The sequence below is a fragment of the Carya illinoinensis genome, chromosome 4 (genome assembly GCF_018687715.1).
Source record: "Carya illinoinensis cultivar Pawnee chromosome 4, C.illinoinensisPawnee_v1, whole genome shotgun sequence".
NCBI classification, from domain to species: domain Eukaryota; kingdom Viridiplantae; phylum Streptophyta; class Magnoliopsida; order Fagales; family Juglandaceae; genus Carya; species Carya illinoinensis.
In genome coordinates this window covers 12,084,656-12,104,988 of record NC_056755.1, presented here as the reverse complement: position 1 = coordinate 12,104,988, position 20,333 = coordinate 12,084,656, and the positions used below count along the sequence as shown (strand labels likewise).

The 20,333-nt window shown below is 35.3% G+C and overlaps 1 protein-coding gene across 2 annotated transcripts; it reads right to left on the bottom strand.

Moving 5' to 3' along the window:
- Positions 1 to 13,848: 13,848 nt before the first annotated feature.
- On the bottom strand, positions 13,849 to 19,503 carry LOC122307699 (UDP-N-acetylglucosamine transporter ROCK1). 2 transcript variants are annotated; one of them, XM_043120743.1, is made up of 7 exons: positions 19,248 to 19,503; positions 17,701 to 17,749; positions 17,358 to 17,584; positions 16,363 to 16,561; positions 16,130 to 16,273; positions 14,809 to 14,883; positions 13,849 to 14,208 (listed from the first exon to the last, which is right to left on the bottom strand). In XM_043120743.1, exons 1-7 carry the CDS (start codon positions 19,373 to 19,375, stop codon positions 14,047 to 14,049), a joined length of 984 nt encoding a protein of 327 aa, XP_042976677.1. In that variant the 5' UTR covers positions 19,376 to 19,503; the 3' UTR covers positions 13,849 to 14,046. The 2 variants fall into 2 exon arrangements, with proteins under 2 accessions (XP_042976677.1, XP_042976678.1); XM_043120744.1 differs by lacking the exon at positions 17,701 to 17,749 and having other exon boundaries at positions 19,248 to 19,498.
- Positions 19,504 to 20,333: the final 830 nt, after the last annotated feature.

The following is a 20,333-nucleotide window of genomic DNA, read 5'->3' as shown; positions in this document are numbered from 1 at the left end:
AATTAAAAAAATAATGATAAAATATTAAACAATAATAAAAAATAGTGATAAAATAATAAATAGTACTAAACACTATCAAATGGAGCTTAAACGTTGCATTTTAACAATCTAAACACACCGCACCATTCTATCATCTAACATACCGTTTACTAGTTCTCAACACACCATTTTATTAATCCTCAACACTGCATTTTGTCCTTTCTTCTTCTTCTCTAACTTAGTAGTTGCTTCCACGCCCATAACATTCACCCCCTCTTGAAAAAGCCTTGACCATAAGGCTACAAGAACCCCCCTTCTTCACATAACCTTACCCACAGGGTGAGGGTAAAGATCACATAACTTCCACAAGGACTCTCATGATGTCTTCTAGAGGTGCACTATTCCATTTAATTAAAATTTCAGCTTTAGCCTAATTCCTCACCTTATTCATCCTTCTGTCTAATATTGCTTCAATTTCTAGCTGAATGGTTCCATCTCGGTCCACTAGTGGCAAAGTTGGTAGTGGTGAAATTTGCTACCCCAACTTCTTCTTGAGACAAAATACATGAAACATTGGGTGCATTCTCGATGAAGTTTGTAAATCCAACTTATATGCTACAGCTCCCAACCTTGCTAAGACTTTCAAAGGACCATAATAACGTGGTGCCAACTTCAGGCTATGGTGTAAGGCAACTGACTTCTGCCTATAGGGCTACAACCTCAAAAAGTGTCAATCTCCTATCTCAAAACTCCTCTTAGTCCTCTTCTGGATAGCAAACCACTTCATTCTCTGCTATGCCTTAAGTAGGTTCTCCCTCAACAAGATCATAATTTCCTCTCTTGTTTGAAGTTGCTGGTCAATAGCCTCGTTTGCAATGGTCGGAACATAAGAAAGTAGCCTTGGTGGAGGATATTCATACAATGCTTCAAAGGGAGACATTCCAGAGGAGGAATGATTTGTGGTGTCATAATACCACTCAACCATAGGAAGCCATAGACTCCAATCTTTTTATTTGGTTCCAATGTAGCATCTTAGATACCCTTCTAGGCATTTATTAAGAGCTTCAATTTGTCCATTTCTTTGTGGATGATAGGTAGAACTAAAGACTAACGTGGTACCTTGCAATTGAAATAGTTCCTTCCAGAATACAATAGGGAACACAGCATCTTTGTCTGAAATCACTTATTTCGGCATCCCATGTAACTTGAACACCCTAGAAAAGAAACTTGAGCCACCTTACTAGCTGTGTATGTGTAACAGCCCGCTAGAAATTCAATTGTGAAATTTCTATTAACTTAGGAACCTCGTGAAAACCCCATAAGTTTTCACGAATCCATTAATCGTATAGGCTTTTGTCTAACTACATAGTTAGTATTATTATTTACTATGGTATCAGAAGTGTATTTTTGATTATTGGAGATAGTTAGAAGTATCAAAATGTATTATGGTTGGTGCCATTAGACTCGAAGGATTATTTAAAGTCTTATGGCGCAATAACATTTTTTCACATTTTCGGACAAAACGTCTGTTCAAAACTGTAGATATTATTGGATAAAAAGAAATATCTTGAGGTAATTTTCATGAATATTATTGGGTAAAAATATTTTGAGTTGATTTTATAAATATTATTAGATAAAAATATCTTAAGTTGATTTTTTGTAGATACTATTGGATAGAATATTATGAGATAATCTTTTATAGATATTTTGGGTAGGAGAAAATTACACTCAACTCCAGCCACATCTCTTCCATATCTCATCCATAAGTATCTCCAGCCACTTCTCCCCACGAAATTATCTTCATTTACACTTTCCATTGAAAGAATATCAAACACTTTCTCTCAGACAGCTTTTAGGAGGTCTTTTGCACACCCATTTCGAAGGTTTTGTAAGTGTTTTATCATAAAGTCTCCTTCATATAAGTTGTTCATTTTTTAGTCTAGTTTACATGGATATCTTATTTGCCCCATTTGAAGATCATTTGGTCAGTCAAATATTATGTAAACTATAAAAAGGTCATTCTGGGAGATAAATTGGAGAATATGTTATAGTTTGAAGTTTTTGACCAAGCTAATGGATAGATATTGGTCCGAAATTTTTATGGAGTATTGTTAACATGTATATGTGACTATTGATTGAGGATTTTAGCATGATTAAAAGTTTTGATGAAAGATTTTCTTAGATTTAGAAACTTAGAAACTGGAAGAAGAAAAACAGTTTCTGTTTTGAAAAAGTTTAACTCTTTGGTGGTCTAAACCTATTCTAATGACTTTAATAATTTTATTAGAGAATCCTAAGTATCTTATATACATGTTATATTATTATTTTGAAGATATTTGATGTTAGTTTTAAAGATATGAAATTTTATGCAAAGAGATATTCAAATAAGCCAAAGTGTGGATATTCTTGGCTAAATTTATGTTTTGGTTAATTTCTAACCATGTGATCTTGAATTAGAAGCTTATATATGTTTTAAGACATCTTTTTAAACCATGTGATGGTTTGGTTTGAAGATCATATATTTATAAGTCATAGATCAAGAGATTTATCAAAACTAGTTGAGGAAAAAGTTTCTGTTTTTGGACTAAGTGTAAAACTAAAAACTCCAAATGTTATTTTGTGATTTTGGTGACTTTAGTTTGATGATTTAAAGCATGGTTGATGTTAGGATGATATTATGAATATGTTAGAAATAAGATTTGATTTTTGAAATTCTTGGAGATGTTTTGATTTAAGGTTAAAACTTGTGATTCAAGTGCTTGGATCTTTTTACAAAACAGTTTGGTGTTAATTATTAGCTTTTTCTAAATGGATGTTTTAAGTATGGTTTTGAACTTAGGATTGGAAGATGTTTGTTGCAAAATTTTGGTTTAAGCATGAGTTTTGAAATTGGAAGGAATTGCAACAAAAATAAGAAAAATAACCTATGGATGTTTCGGCCATAGTGTGTTCTTCATAGTTGTGTTTTGTTTTAAATTTTTCTGAGTTGATATTTAAGTTTAGGACAAAATTTACATGAGAAATGTAAATTTTGAAAACTTTTGGAGTTAGTATGCAAAATCCTTAAGTTATGGGTAAAACGGTCATTTTCCCACATGTAGAGAGTAAAATGAAAATTTTACTCTTTAAGTTAGTATTTTCCATATTTCAAATTATTAGTGATTTAGTTCTAACTTTTAGAATTACTAATTACAGTTCCTCGTGATCGCACTTGAAGTTTTATAAGAAACGCGGAGATCGAGGTAAGTTAGCTTTTAACTTACTAGCAGTCTACTGTGTATGTGTGCTAAGTAAAGGAACTACAGTGCATGTATGTGTGTTATCATATATGTCATGCCATGCCAAGTTATTACGTAATTGTCTATTATACAGAATTTATTCTGTCATCAATTTTTATCTGTTACATAATATATTCTGTTATGTATTACTGTACATTACAAGTACGTCATGCTAAGTATGTCATCTATTACATGTATGTCAAGTCATGTAATATTCACTGTTGCAAGTATGTCATGTTAAATATGTTGTCTATTATATGTTATGCCATGTTACGAAATGTTTCTATCTCAAGTTGGTCATGTATTTCAAGTTATGTTCAAGCCACGTTATGTTACGTCAGGGCTTCAGTCATTTCATATTCCAGTCACGTTTCATCTTGATTACTTATGTATGGGGTCACAGCAATTGTGGCGCATACACTACGTGAGACACAGCAATTGTGACACGTAGAATACATGGGGCCACAACAACTGTGGAGTATGTATTTAAACAGTTAGAGAATAAGTTTCCGTAGAATACATGGAGCCACAATAATTGTGGAGTATGTATTTACACGTAGAATACATGGGGCCACAACAACTGTGGAGTATGTATTTTTCATGTTAAGTCAAGTTTGTGTAGAATACATGGGGCCATAACAACTGTGGAGTATGTATTTACACGTAGAATACATGGAGCCACAACAATTGTGGAGTATGTATTTTTCATGTTAATTCAAGTTTCAAAGCAAATTCATGCTAAGTCAAGTTTCAGATCAAGTTCATGTCAAGTCAAGTTCAGTTCATGTTTCAATTTAAGTTATGTCAATTATGCTATGTTGTACTCCAAGTTATGCTTTAATTACTTATGAATTTGATTATACATTTATACTTTTACTGTCATCCATGCATCATTAGCTTGTGTGGAAGTTTTTTGTTAACTTACTGAGATTTGTAATCAAATCTCACTTTGGTAGTCTCAACTACCATTTCTCCCGAATGGTAGATCTTGTTACAGGACTTGAAGGAGAATCAGGAGCTGATCAACTAGACACAGTTCACTAAGTGACGGTGCGACATAAATGTTGATATAGTAATTAACGTAAATTACTACTTGTACGATTGAGTTGCATCTCTACTACTTTTTGGATCATAACCATTTTGGACTAGTGTTGTGATCTTAGTTGTTCAATGGATTTTTATGTATGAAGTATGTTTTAAGCATTTGGGATATTTTCAATTTGGTGCATAGTATTGCTAAAAAAAAAATTTATCCGCTGCGAATATTGCATATTGTTAGATGCATGTTAGGAATATTGCATCTTATATGTCATGAACGGGGGCAGGTAACCTTGTGTTGCATGTCTCGACGCTTCAAATGTCCGTCCGATCCCAAACGGAATTTGGGGGCGTCACAGTATGGATGAGAGAGTGGAAAGAAGTGGGCATGTTTGGTGAATCTGTCAATTATTAAAAATACCACACTATATCCATGTGAAAGTGGTAAACCCTCCATAAAATCCATGGATATATCAGTCCATGGACAGACTGGAACTGACAGTAGCTACAGTAAACTAGCATGATATGTAGTCTCATACTTAGTGGTTTGGCGGATGTCACACTCCCTTACCAGCTTTTTAATATCCCCACGCATACATTCCCATTAAAATTCCATCTTAGCTCTCTTCAAGGTCTTGTGATGGCCTACATGACCTGCTTATGGGTTATAATGAATGTGCTGTAAAATTTTGTCTTGGAAATCAAAACCTAGCATGATATGTAGCCTCATACTTAGTGGCTACAGTAAACTAGCATGATATGTAGCCTCATACTTAGTAGTTTGGCGGATGTCACACTCCCTTACCAACTTTTTAATATCCCCACGCATACATTCCCATTAAAATTCCATCTTAGCTCTCTTCAAGGTCTTGTGATGGCCTACATGACCTACTTATGGGTTATGATGAATGTGCTGTAAAATTTTGTCTTGGAAATCAAAACCTAGAACCACCAACATCTTGCCTTTTCTAAGCAACAACCATTGTTGAATGGAGTAATGCATATCACTCTCTTGTCCATTCTACAACTTCGAGTATATTTCTTAAATTTTATGAGACTGTGAGTAATTTTACTTCAACTCTTCAATCCACAATGGTGTAGGGAATGAGATTACAGTTAGTGTTCCCTCCTCTTCTTCAAGCTTCCTTGACAGGGCATCTGCTACTTTATTCTCTTTCCCTTTCTTATATTCTATATATATATATATATATATATATAAAGTCATATCCCATAAGTTAGGTGATCCAATTCAGTTGGGCCTCATTTTCCACTTTTTGCTCTAACAAAAGCTTCAATGCTTGTTGGCCAATCTTGATTTTGAATGATTGTCCAAGCAGGTATGATTGCCACTTCTATACAGCAGTAAGTGAAGCCAATATTTCTTTCTCATAAATAAAAAGAAGTAAGGCCTAACCCTGGAGTCCTTACTAAAGTAAGTAATGGGCGCCCCTCCTGCATCAACACTACCCCCAATCCTATTCCACTTGAATCACATTATCACATTCAATGTTAAAACCTTTTGAAGAGTTAGGAAGCCTCGACACAAGTGGTTGTATGATAGCATTTTTCAATTCCTGAAAAACTGCAGTTGCTAATTCATTCCACTCAAATGAATTCTTCTTCAATAAGGAAGTCAAAGGGGTTGTAGTCAAAGGGGTTGCAATCAACTCATAGTTCTAGATGAATTTCCTGTAATACCTAGTAAGTCCAAAAATTCTTCTTAAGAACTCCAAAGAGGTTGGAAGTGGTCATTCCAACATAGATGAGATCTTGGTTGGGTCAACCTTGACTCCATTTTCTGATATTAAATGCCTAAGTTAGTCAATTCCAGTCAAAAAAATATGCATTTAGACTTCTTGGCAAACAAGTTGTGTTTTCTCAAAATCTCCAAAACTGCCCTCAAATGCTTCAAATGATCAATGAGGCTTGTGCTATATACCACTATGTCATGAAAAAAACTAATATAAACTTCCTAAAAAAAGTTTAAAAAAAAAAAACCTTATTCATCAGTCCTTGGAAAGTGGCAAGAACATTAGTGAGCCCAAAATACATCACGAAAAATTCATGATAACCCTCATGGGTCCTAGAAGTCATTTTTGGAACATCTTGGGCTCTCACTCTAATCTGATAGTAATCAAACCTCAGATCGAGTTTGGAATATATCTCAGCCCCAAAAACTCATTCAGTAGCTCATCTATCATATGGATCTGAAACTTGTCCTTAATAGTCTCTTGATTCATAGCCCTATAGTTGCTACGCATCCGTCTAACTCCCATCAGCCTTTTTGACCAATAACACAAGTGATGAAAAAGGACTAACTAGACCTGATCACCCTAGATTGCAAAAGCTCCTACATTATCTTCTGTATCTCAGTTTTATGGTAGTATGGATACCTATAGGGCCTTACTAAGATGTGGTGTGTTCCCTCCTTAAGAATAATTTGATGATCACAATCTCTTGAAGGTGGTAACCTAGTAGGCTCCTTAAATACATCCTTGAACTCCTCAAGTAATCCCACCACTTCTTGTTGATTACTACCAGTATGCTCTTCCTTTTCCTCATGCATGAATTGCAACAACCAGCCCCTTCTTTTTTCCTTAGGAGATAGTTTTAAAAAAGTATTGTCATCCTCTACAGATATGTCATCAGTGCATAACCCCTGCAGCAGAGTCTTCCTTCCCACTAACTAAAACTCCATAATCATTTTCAGGAAATCCCAAATAATGAGTCCAAGTGTTCTCAATCACCGGATTCCAATAACCATATCACATCCACCCAATGTTATTATATGAAAGGAAACAAGGAATTTATTTCTTTGAACCTTAAGCGTGATTTTCTCACATTTACTCCTACTTAGTAAATGCGAGAAAACCAGTAGCCACCTTCAGCTTAGTAGTTTCCTCAATTTCCAACCTTGCCACTTGTGCAATCCTAGGGGACCCAAGAAGTCATGTGTACTCTCTAAATCCACCAAGATTAACACAGATTGTACTCCAATCACCCCCCAACAACCTCACTGTATTAGCACTAGGAGAACCGAAAATTACATGTATGGAAATTTCTAAGTTCTCTTCATGTGTTTTAGTCAACTCTTCTCTCTGTATATCTTAATCAACTCCACTGTCTTGATTTAACTCATCATGTTCTGCATTATCTTCCACTTGCAAGAGATACACTCTTGAATTCTTGCAAACATGGCTTGGATTTCACTTCTCTTCACAGTGGTAACACAATCTCTTCCTTCATTTATCATCTATTTTTGAGGAAAAAATCTTCCTGCTCTAAACACTACTCTTCTAAAAAATCTTCACACTTCATCACCAGTCCCAAAAGACCAATAATCACCAACAACCATTGCTGATTTGCTGTCCTCAATGCCTTCCTCAAGCCCCAAATGTACTCCTCTTGAATCTTGGTCAAACCAGATACTAAATTAATGGGATTGAGCATCTTTATTGGCAATCGAATCTCATCCTTAAACCCACTCAAAAAGCAACTCAACTTATATTTTTCTAAAAGTCTTTTCAACCTATAATTGGGTTTTGTAAGCAACCATTGTGGATGTATGCTTAAGCCTAGTTAAGTCTTCTATAGGGCTATCATAATCCATTGGGCCAAACCTGATTTGCAAGGATTTTACGAATGACTCCCACCCAATGGATTAAACACCCCAACCCCCCAATACCACATCTTGATACCAAACCAAGGCCTTACCCTGCATGTGATACGAGGCCATCAACAACATTTGATTAAGAGGTGTTTAATGAAATTCAAAGTATTGAGTTACCTTTAAAAACCACCCTGTCAAATTACTCCCACAGAAATGGAGAAATTCTAGACGCATCCCTTTAGACAAAAAATTCCATCTTCTTGGACTATTAATTGTGGTTCTTGAGTTACTTCCCCAGAAAGAATAATACATTGGTGTTCAATTAAAGTTCAAATCATATCATGCACTTGGTCTAACCTGTCTGTAAGAGTTTGAGTTGTCTATTGTTGGCTATCAAGTAAGTGGCGGAACCAAAAACTCTACTTTGGGGGGGCCACATTGATCTACGCCTATCCAATGTGTAATATTATACACTTTGTTATTTATAATTATAAGAAAAATACATTATAAACTTAATTTAATTTCATATTCCTTCAATTTATAAGAAATATTTTTTGGATTGTATATTTTTTAACTAAAATTTTCAACTTTTTGTTATAAACTATCCTGAATTGTATGACCACATTTAGCTAGCCGTCAAATGCATAGTGCATAGTGCTAGCATAGTGAGCTAGCCGTCAAATGTATAGTGCTAGTCGTCAAAAGCATAGTCTCTTTTGTAACCCTATATATATGAGTATATTGATGTTATATGATAGACAGATCAATAAGAGAATCTCCTCTCTCGTTCTCTCTCAATCTCTTGAAACTCTTTCATTTTCATTAAGTTTCATAACACGTTATCAGCATGATTGAATTTCTCTAATCCTTGTCAAAATTGGGTTCTGAGTTTCTAGTGCTAAGACCCGATCTTAAAACCCAATCTCAAATCTTTATGATGAGGAAGCTCTGGTAATAGAATGAGTCCGACTGTTTTTTTTTTTCATTATAGTGGTTCTGGCCGTGATATTTTTCATCTCTAATCTACTCCACCTGCTTAACTTTGTGCTCAGCCACTTGTCGGTGTACGACGTCATGCGCACCAATGGATTAACCCATCACAGACCACTACAATACTAGTACCGTAACCGCCGACACTGCACACCCGCGAGTTGGCCAGTCGGAGCATCAGCTTCACGGATCGATAGCACTTGAGCATGAAAACCCCTAAACGGAAACAAAGATTGGCGGCCCAGCTCATTCTTGCAAATCCTGGGCCTATGGTGATTAACAAGCTCCACGCTTCCACGTTTGCAAACTTGATCGGGACGCGCCAAGGAAAACAACGACCTCGTGATGCAGACCAAGCAGCTCGGGAGGTGCCGACGCTGCGCTGATGATGCAGCTGGGCTTGTACTGGTTCAGCCAGAAGGCTAACAAGGAGATCAACTCCGTCGCTCTCTTTCCTTTCTCTCTGTGAAAGCCATCTCTGATTTTGGCGAACTCTCTGAGGGGATTGACGATTGAATTTTTCTCTCTTCTTCTATGTCTTCCGTGTATTCTGCTCTTAATACTCTCTTCAACCCAAACACCACCAGACCCCCACCGGTGACCCACCGCAGGAAGCTCTTGTCTTTCTATCCGTAGCTCTGTGTACAAATCACAGGCGCAGATCTGATGCTATCCATGGTGATCGATTCAAGATCTATGAGCACCGATCCGAAATCCGTCGAGGTAAAGGGGAGCTGATTCTCGAGTTGAATCAGTATCACGTAAGAATCACAGCCTTGATACCCATCAAAGAAGCGTAAGCTGGAAGAGCCTGAAATACATGAACAAATTTTCTCTCAAACGAGCCATTAAAACCGGAAACACGTGGAAGACAGTAACAGTATTGCAAAATATTATTCAAACATAACATGCTAACTAGTCAAAGAAAGAAAACTATAGTAGATTCATAATTCATAGATCGATGCTACTATTTTTGTCTTCACATGTTTAGTAGGGGTCCATTAGGTTGATAAGATGAGCTGACCAACTATCTTTACAATAAAATAAAATAAATATAATAGGTTAGTGGGTGGACTTTTTGGCCCTATGATGGTTGCTGCCCGCCTACACTCCTGCAACCTGCTACTGTATGCTTTCTTTATCTTATTTGACTATTTGTTTATAAATAAAATTTTGTATTAAGATAGAAAGCATGGAGACAGACTGATCAACAAGGAAGAGGGGTTGTGAGGAATCATTCAGTACGCTGCGTGTGTATGGTTTTGATGATTCTGAAGTTATTGATCTTCAACTTTAAGTAAGTTTTTAATATATTATTGTTAAGGTGAATATTTATGATTATATTCATTATTATTACTTGATAAATTCTATGTTTATTTACATAGTTTAGATACAAGTTTTATTTATTGATGATATGATTTATCTGAGCATGGAAATGGAGCATCCTTGAAGGATCGCCCTAAATCAATAATAGCTTGTGAGTATCTCATAGTTTAAATGATTGATACTTGTACCAAAAGCTCATTATGATTTATGCACCTGAAGTTGCATAATTGAAATTGTGGAAAAAATATATATTTGAATGAACGTCTCGAATGTGCTCCTGAAGTAGTAATATCGAGTATGTTCCTAAAGTAGCAATATGAAATGCAAACGTTCACAATATATTCTAAATTTATATATGGTATTTCAATGACTGAGCAAAATAATGAGCTTTTGATGAGAATCATTAGTCACGTCTTACTATATCTACATCATTCCCTGAAGTGAATGATAATGAATTTATATCATTCTATTCCCTGAAGTGAAAAGAATGATACATTTCATTCAAATAAACTAAGAGATTGGACGTGATAATGAATATCTTTTCGGGCCAGAAGCTCGTATTGGAAAAACTGTAAGGTTTCTCTTTGAGATGATATTATACAAATTATTGAATCAAATATTATGATGCATCAAAAAGGTGATATGATTCAAAATATTTGTATCTTTTCATAGTTATCTTGATCATCCAAAATGAATTACAATAAGTCGAATGATTTTCATATGGACGTCCATAAAAGAACCAGAAGATTCTTTTACTATAAAGTCTTACCACCAGAAGTGGAAAGAAAAATTTGCTTAAAGCAAATAAGATGAAATTATTCGACGTTATCTTGATTATCATATGTGAACCAGAAATTCAGATGATAATTAAATTTTGGATACAATAAGATAAAAATGTCTCATATTCTAGCTGCTAAAATCCCAGCGAGGATTGAAGTCCCTGTAGGATAATTAAGAAATTCAGCAGTTTAAAGACATGTATAAAGACATGTGAGACTTATCGATACAAAAGATAGAATATCTCAAAAGATAAAGGCACAAATAATTTGGTGCTCCTGAAGAGGTCATACCCACAAAACAAGCAATAAAGTCCATCCAAATTCTCTGTATAAAATTCTCCTATATAAACTCTTGAAGAGTGTCTCCTGAAGAGGTTTTTCATGAAAATGTCTTCCCTTAAAGAGGGACAGATACCTGAAAATAACGAGATCTCATTACATTCCATGAATAATGGAGAAATTATGAATAGAAATAAAATCGTTGTCGACAACGTATTTCCATATGAGATGACAATTGACACTACCAAAAGTAATGATGAAAGTGAATCAATAACCGTCGAAGAATACGACGTAAAATATTGGCCAAATTTGAAATAAACAATATTGATATGATTTTAAAGTGGTTGAAATCATATTAAGATTTTTATTAGCTTAAAAGTTACCGAGATATTGGATATGCATGATTAAATGCATATTTATATGGATCATTGGATCATGATATATATATATATATATATGAAAATCCCTGAAGGATAGAAAATGTCTGAAACTTCTAATATGAATACATCTGGAAATATATATTCTATCAAGTTTCAAAAATCCTTATATGATCTAAAGCAATCCAAACGCAAATGGAAACAAGCTATTATTGCAGTTTATATATATGATTTAAATGTCATTGAGGTTCCAGAAGAGCTCATAAAAACTGCATATATTTGAAATATAAATCTGAAACCCTTGCGGCTTCAAGGGGAAGATGGATGATGTTATTAGTCATGAAATACCATCTTTTAATACAATTAGTATTTTAAATTCATATTATGGGTTTGATATGAAGTGTGCATTATTAAAGAAGAAATAAAAGGGAGCACACAAAACATCTATCAAAAGATAGAAACACAAGTATGAATATTTGTGAAATATTATTTTATTATCTTGAAGCAAAACATTGTCTGATCTAAAAAGGCTGGCTACAGTTTTTATTAAAAAAGGAGGTTAGCGGTTTAATGTTGATGAATTCTCCACTAACTGTATTATTTACAAAAACTCCAGAAGAGTACAACTCCAGAAGAGTAGTGATGAGCAGAAAGATCCAGTTGTGATTATTTTATCAACATGGATCAAGTCCACAGTTAGTTGGATGTACAGATGCAAGTTATCTTTCAGATACACACAAGAAAATCATTGCAATTCATGAGAAGAAAGTTGAAATTGATATCAAGAAGGTACGGTCAAGTAAAAATTTGGCAGATTTATTCACTAAAGCATTACCAATTGCAACATTTAAGAAGATTATGCAGAACATTGGAATGCGGAGGTTTGAAGACCTATTATCATGCACTTTTCAGGAGAAGTAATGTCTTGAAAACTTGTGCGGATTGTACTCTTTTTCCTTCGCTAAGGTTTTATCCCACTGGGTTTTCCTTTGCAAGGTTTTAATGAAGCAATCCTAAAGCACTCGACGATACACATGAATACTGTACTCTTTTTCCTTCGCCCTTGGTTTTTTCCCACAGGGTTTTTCCTTGGCAAGGTTTTAACGAAACATATTCTTTAAATATGGTCATCCAAAGGGGAAGTGTTATAAACTATCTTGAATTGTATGACCACATTTAGCTAGCCGTCAAATGTATAGTGCATAGTACTAGCATAGTGAGCTAGCCATCAAATGTATAATGCTAGTCGTCAAAAGCATAGTCTCTTTTGTAATCTTATATATATGAGTATATTGATGTTATATGATAAACAGATCAATAAGAGAATCTCCTCTCTCGTTCTCTCTCAATTTCTTGAAACTCTTTCCTTTTCATTAAGTTTCATAACACTTTTAAAATTTTTGGTGTCATATTTTTGGTATTTTTTTATGTATATTTTTATATTTTGGTATTTTATGACTATTCTTATATTTTGGATGCAAAAATTATGAATTGTAAGAAAATATAGAAACTATTTTTTCTTACTTTTAAGGCTAGGGGCGCCATGGCCCCCCTCTAGCCTAGTTGTCTCTATATGGCCTCTTGCTGCCACTGCTTGTTCTCCTGGTGTACTTTCAGTGTCGTCGATCACGTCTCTTCCGCCATGAGAGAATCAACCTCTCCGGTACCAATTGTTATGGGTAACTTGAATCAAGAAAGTGGATTTAGTTCGAGAAAAATCCAACCCTCCCGTTTACATTCACGATCAACTTCGGGATACCTTCCATTACCCCTCACCCTTATTTATATATGAAAATTACAAGAATTATAACGATGACTTAAAACGCTGCATTTTAACAATCTATAGACAATGCATCGTTTCATCATATCCTTCGACATACCGTTTACTAATTCCCAAACACACCGTTTTACTAATCCTCAACGCTGGGTACGATTACCGAATATAATTTTTGTTGCTGAAAACATGATTTTGCAGAGTTTTAACAGTCTTTGAAGTTGTGGATACAAGAAGAGCTTTTAGTGCAAAGTTCAAGACCACGATAATTCTATGGATTCTAAATGTATTTATGATTTATCTGATTTCTTCTTGCTACCTAAAGCTCGTAATGATACAGCCATTCTTCTTATTACACAGTAAAATGAAATCGAACATCTTCGAAGAAGATTGTAACTCCTCAAGGACGTCATAAGCATAGCAAAATCCTTGCGGATTTGATGAAAGCATCATAGAAAGCCTTCTCAATTCCCTTCATTAAGTGTACCTGACTCTCTCAAAAAGGAAAAATAAATGTACCTGACTAAACCACTTTAATGGGCAAAAGAAAAACCCTATCAATTGCTGAGCCGAGGGGCTAATCAAACAGCTTCCCTCGTGGTAACATGGTGACAATTTATGATTCCTTCTTTTTAACTTGGTACGGGTATTTCTGGTATATTGAAATGCTACAAAGTACCAGTGGCAGAGCCACAAGACAGAAAAATGAAGGCGGTTTCCCTTCAAAAACGAACTGCAGCAAAGCCGTGGCAACAAGTGCAGAAACAATGACAAACCCCTGCAATCATGTTTGGAATACTTTCTACAGTTAGCAGCATTTATATAATGGTAAATAGTTTTCTAGATAAGTGAAAGTTGAGAAGAATCCAAGAATAGTTTAAGAAAGAAAGAACTATCCTCCCAGTTAATTCCCACAGACATTTATGCTGATTAGATAGATCTGTGTATCAGTCATTGTATCTCAAACCTTACAACAAGGATCCAGTAGTCCTAGTCCCAAAAGAAGTATTCAACAGTATAATTTCCTACCCTCATGTTACATTGAAATAATAGAGCTAAGCCAATAAATTCAGCTGCCAACAACACAGCAGATCCGGGGTAACTTGGCGTTTCTGTTCTGTCAATATGAATCATATGGATACCAGACAGAATGTATGAGTAAGGTGATTAATTTAGGAGACACATCTCACTCTTTTCTTTTTTCTTCCTTTCTTTGTCCCCCCCCCCCCCCCCCCCCCCCCCCCTCCTCTCTCACTTAACCAGTCTACTCGTGAAAAAATTATACAAAGCTAAAGATGTGCATGAGCAATCTAAATCAGTACTTTTCTTATCATTGTTCCATGCTGAACATTATTTACGTTTACAGAATCAAACTTGCCTTTCTAACACCTCCGGCATGGCTTGTAACTAGCCCAACAAGAATTCCACCGAAGGCATTGGATAGAACTGGTATCTGAAATAAAACAAAACAATTAAATTCGTCTGAAGTTGATGCACATCAATAATATCTAATAGCAACTGCAGTGTCAAAAGGGAAAAAAAAAAAAAATTGATAGTAAAAGTAAAATTTTATTGAAATAAAGACATTAACGAAGTACACCAGAAGTATACAAGAAGCATGTCTAATTCTAGGTACTAGTGAGAGAAGAGATATAATTCACATTGGTATCTATATCTTTTTTTTTTATATTCTTGGGTGTCCTGGCCAGCTTAAATCACATCGGTATCTATATCTATACCCATTCAAGGGCTTTGTATCTCTTTGGGTCTCTTTTGGGGGGCAGGTAAGTGGGATTCATTTCTTTTGGGCCTTCTGTCTTTTTCTCATATTTTTTCCCCAGGCACCGTTTTTTTTTTTTTTTTTTTTTTTTGGGGGGGGGGGGGGGGGGGGAGTGGGGGTTAATAATTAAGTGCCTTGTAACAGCAATAAAACCTCTGAATCCCTACTATTTGCTGTTGGCTATCACGCTGCCAACTCAATTCCCCAAAAGGAGTTTCAAACTCTACCCTCTTCGACTTGGATCCACACAATGCCCACACCACATCATTGAATATCCCAGGCATTGGTGCCTCTTTCCTTAATGAACTTAAACTAGTAAACAACAAAAAAAATCCCTTCAAGATCATGTTTCTTGATGTACTTTCTTGAAATTTCTAACTACCTACTGCTGCCACCAAAAATTTTTCACAAATCGTAAGAATTGCAGATTTTCACAATCAATTAATACTATAACAGACAATTACAATTTTAGGTCTGGTCCAAATACTACAAGCATAACTATCTGATATCAACCCCCCCCCCCCCCCCCCCCCCAAAAAAAAAAACCACAAAAAAAAAAAAAAAAAATAGGCCTGTGCGTGTAAGATTCAACCTATATTCAGCTCATCAAAAAGCGAGAGGCATACACCCATATGTATGTCAATCCAAAGCTGAAGTGTTGATGGTATACAGATATTGAGAGGGCATGATAATTGTAAAGAATGGAAATATAAATTTTTCTGCCTCAAACGATAGCTATAAGCAATAAGCAAGAGGGTAACAGTTTATGATGTAACTCTTTTGGGTCCTACAAACTATTTAGATGGTTACAGTACTTCTTCACCGAGTGGCCAATACTTTTACTACCAGCAATAGAAAGGCCAGATCATACTTATAGATAGGTTGGCATTGCTTTCTACAAGAGCAAGATGATCATTACCAACGTGAGAGGAGTCCAACCATATAAGAATCCGTGCCGTCTGATAGCATCTCCATCTGGAGACTTAGTGGTACTAATCAACAAGCACAGGCTTCCAACAAAAGACATTTCTACAGTCATCAAGTACGATGAGTGTTTCTTAACCTGTGATAAAAGGACAATTTAATTACAGGGAAATTGAAGAGACTATGGAAGTACTACTGTAATTAAAGAAAAAGAAATGCTTTACTAACCTGAGAAGCCCATTGACATAAAGCAGAAGCCAGTCCTGAGAGTAAAGAAGCAACCAATACAGGAATGATTCCATAAAATAATATTTGATCAGAGCTACCACTTCTAGATCCTTTTCTAGAGCCTTCACCTATGCTTAGAAGAACAGCTGCAACTATCAACAAGAATAGGGCCCCAATCTGTTGAATTGATTGCTTCTGCCTGCAAATGGTGTTCCCAAAAATTTGGCCTAGAGTTATTGTCATGCACAACCTCGAATTTTGCATAACTAGCTTATCCAAACACATTATCCTTAATTTTCCAGTCAAAGTTGCCAGCATGCTTTTTTTTTATCCATTTTGTAATAGAATAAAAAATAATTTCTAACGTGGCTTGTCTCTCGAATAATTGATGTAATCAAAAAATGAAAGTGCCTCTAGAAGATAATTTTTCATTTTTGTGGATTGGAAATAAAAAAGTGTACAATAGAACTTCAAATGTAGACATTTCCTTCAAAGAACAAGAAAAACTACATCAACATTGGACAATCGCACTATTGAATTTATATGTCCCCTATATGCTGCTAACGAAAGGCATAGTAATTGAAGGAAAGTCAAACAATTACTTTTACCATAGAACTATTAAGAAAACACTCTCCTCTCTACAGGATACTCATGAAATAAATAAAATTGTAGCTGAAGAATTCTTACACAATCACAAATGTGTCTATAGGCGACTAGTGTACATTATTTACATCAATATTATATCGATTATTTTGCACCTTTCTGTAAAATATGACCCCATAATGGTAATGTGGGCAGTGAGAATTTAACAACAGACTCTGATTTACAAGTTCTGCTAAAGTCTTTTGATTAAATGCAGTTGCAAGAGACCATGAACATAAACACTATTTTAGTTTATGGGGTCTACTAATAATTTTTCATAGAAGTTTTTATGCTTTGACATGAAGACCAACTGACAAAGTTACCATTGCAAGAGATGCCATCATGGAACATACCTCAAAATCAAGTATGTAAACAAAGCAGTGAAAATTATTTTTGTCTGGTTCAGTATTGAGAAAGTGAGTGAATCAAGATTCTTGTAAGAAATCTGCAGTAGACTATTTTGCAGCGCATAGATTGCAGCAGGAAGTCCTGATGCAGTCAACGCACCAACCAAAGTCCACTCATTGTATACTTTCTCTAAACCGCCATCTTTTGCCATGACAATTAGGGCACATATTACCTAAAAACATATTAATACACGTATCTTTGTCAGGGAATCAGAAAAAACAACAAAAATCATAATTCATATGGAATCAGTACAGAGAGGAAGAAGTTCATATCTAGTCCAAACATCACCTTTGCTATCTCGCACATCAAAACAGATGACGTCACAATAACTTCTTTTCTGCAGAAAATTGCATATGAGAAAATGGCTTGCACCTCATATGTTCACATATGAACAACCACTTCTTTATGACATAAAGTGACTAAATTGAGCAGAAAGGACTCAATTCCTCAGAAACACTAAATCTTTGCACAGCAAGGTGAGGAATCAACTAGTCCATAATCCCATTAATGTAAAACGGTAACACAGATACTTCTTTGCAAGTGATAATTACAAAATTACTCACTGACAAAAACAAAATGATAAAATCTTGTGCTGATTTTAAAAAGTAGCTTTCTTTCTTTTCGATAATTTTAAAAAGTGGCTTTCTTGACCATAAGAACTGCACGATAATAAATAGATATCACAGGTGTTTGCATCCTACAACAGCACATATCTGAAAACATGAACTTCGAAGAAGAAGCAAATTAGATTATGTTAATGTCTTTTGACAAAATGGCACCGGGGAAGGTCACACATTCAATCCAATCCCTCAAAGGTGTGTGAGTTATTAAATGAACAAGATCAGAATATGGGCATGAATAGCGGAAAGTGTGCAGCAATGGCAAAGGAATCAAACATGTAATGAATAGAAACTCTAGGGTCCTTATTACTTAGCAAGTTATATTATCAGAAAACTTCCACAAGCTTAAGAGTAGTCTTGAAGAAGAAGAAAAAAAACATAACCTTTCAAGGCTTCCAATAGTCACTTCAATATTTTTAATTGAACCACCGAATCACCTCTCAACTCCTTTTCTAATCTTATCCATCCAATACTATGCCAAAAGCTCAAATCCCTGCATAACTCACATGATTAGTTTAGTTTCTTTTTCTTTCATTTGGAATCAATTTTGGCCCCAAGAATGGGGATGAGGGTGATTTTAAGTAGTGACTTCCACTGCCTGAGGCAAGGCTCTGAGCTAATTTTGCTACTGCTTTGTAGCAGTCACCACTCCAGACCCCAATCCTCTCATATTCTCGCTGCACCATGGTGAATATTTCCAAAATAATGGAACGAAAGCATTAATAATCTATGATGATGTTAGTATAGCGGCTGCGGTACATTGATGGGTTATCATACTTAAATCTTGCCAAACCATATGAAACTATATCAGATCTAAACAACTTTTTGGTGTCATCCGAACTCAATTACGCCGCTGTTGTACGCATACCATCTTCAATACATCTATTCAGACTCTTATCTAACCAAATCAGTTTCCAAACCAAAATCAAATCTTGCGTTATTATCTTGAAGAAATTAAAAGCGACTAAAATCAAGGAGATTTCTCCATTATAGAAACCAAATAGCCACTTCCTAAACCCTAAAACGAAGCCAAAAACTATTATTTTAAACAAACCCAAATTTCAAATAATCTACTCCCACTAATTGCCTACAATTCAAACAGCAACAAAGAGTGAACAGCCAATAAACCAGCCGAGAAATTGTGAAACGTCCATTTACTAAATGGAAGCATATTGATCAGCGTATTGAATTGGAGGAAGAAATTAGTGGAGGTACCCGATGAAGCGCTTGGAGATCAAAGGCTGAGCTCCATATTGCAGGGTGAGCAGGGCCGAGTAGAGCCAGACCCTCGCGTTCGTTTTCTCGGAGCTCCATCGGGAGCCTTTGGGCTTTGCCGCCGCCATAATCGGCGACACCGACACTGTCGGTGATCTTTAATACTTCAGTTGGTTCGTTGAACTACAATGGCGGTCCGGTCGCTGATGATTTTTGGTTTTTTCGTCTTTTGTCTTTTATGAAAAGAAAGGAATACAGGAGAGTCGGTCTTTGTGTTAACACAATGCACAAACGGCGTCGTCTACTGTAAGCGACAACAATTACTTGCAGTATTGGTTTTCTTTTCGAGTCTACGACCAGAAAAGAATGAATATTTCCACTACTTTATTTTTCCCCCGCTTCTCTTTTTTATGAAAAGAAAAAAAAAAAAAAATCATTTTTTAACGCACGAATTTAAACAATGTAACCCGTGACATGAATGTTAAACCGATATACGGGGGATGTGCTCCTTATTTTTTTAAAATGGTTGAATTTAATTTATCTCATGAAATCTTTAATTTTTAAAAGTCTGAGTCTCTTTCTATTTAATAATTTGTATCTTTTTTTTTATGAGTCTACGTCAACTTATTTTATTTTTTCTTAATTTTATTTTTTATCTTGATTTTTAACCTTATCTTAAAGTTAAATTATAAGCTACTAATTTACCCCACACCCCATCCTATTTATGTGTCTTGATCCTTTATTATTCATCGCAATAGCTTTGCAAAAAATAGCACGCTTTAACATCCACATTCAATTTGTAATAAATGTAGGTTCACAATTCTAATTTTTAAAATTAATTATTATTTTGAAATAATAGGTCCACGGCTTGATGATGATTAATCACCCCTTATATTGATTCTACATTGCTATTGGATTGCTGTGCTATCGATGTCATGAACGTGGTCCAACTTTTTTAGCTCATCTTTCATCACGCCTGTCTTACCTTTCGGCCACTGGCTGTCTTTTTATATTTTTTATTTTTACATAGAGTGGAACGAGTTTAATCTAGTTCTTCTATTTAGAGACCAAATCTTAAACGATACG

Excerpts from the sequence above, each read along its gene's own strand:
- LOC122307699 (XM_043120743.1), bottom strand. The coding sequence starts at position 19,375 with ATGGCGGCGGCAAAGCCCAAAGGCTCCCGATGGAGCTCCGAGAAAACG. Across the intron at positions 17,750-19,247 it reads ATCTCCAAGCGCTTCATCGG|AAAAGAAGTTATTGTGACGT; the intron begins GTACCTCCACTA and ends AATTTTCTGCAG. Across the intron at positions 14,884-16,129 it reads GTTGGACTCCTCTCACGTTG|ATACCAGTTCTATCCAATGC; the intron begins GTAATGATCATC and ends GTTTTATTTCAG.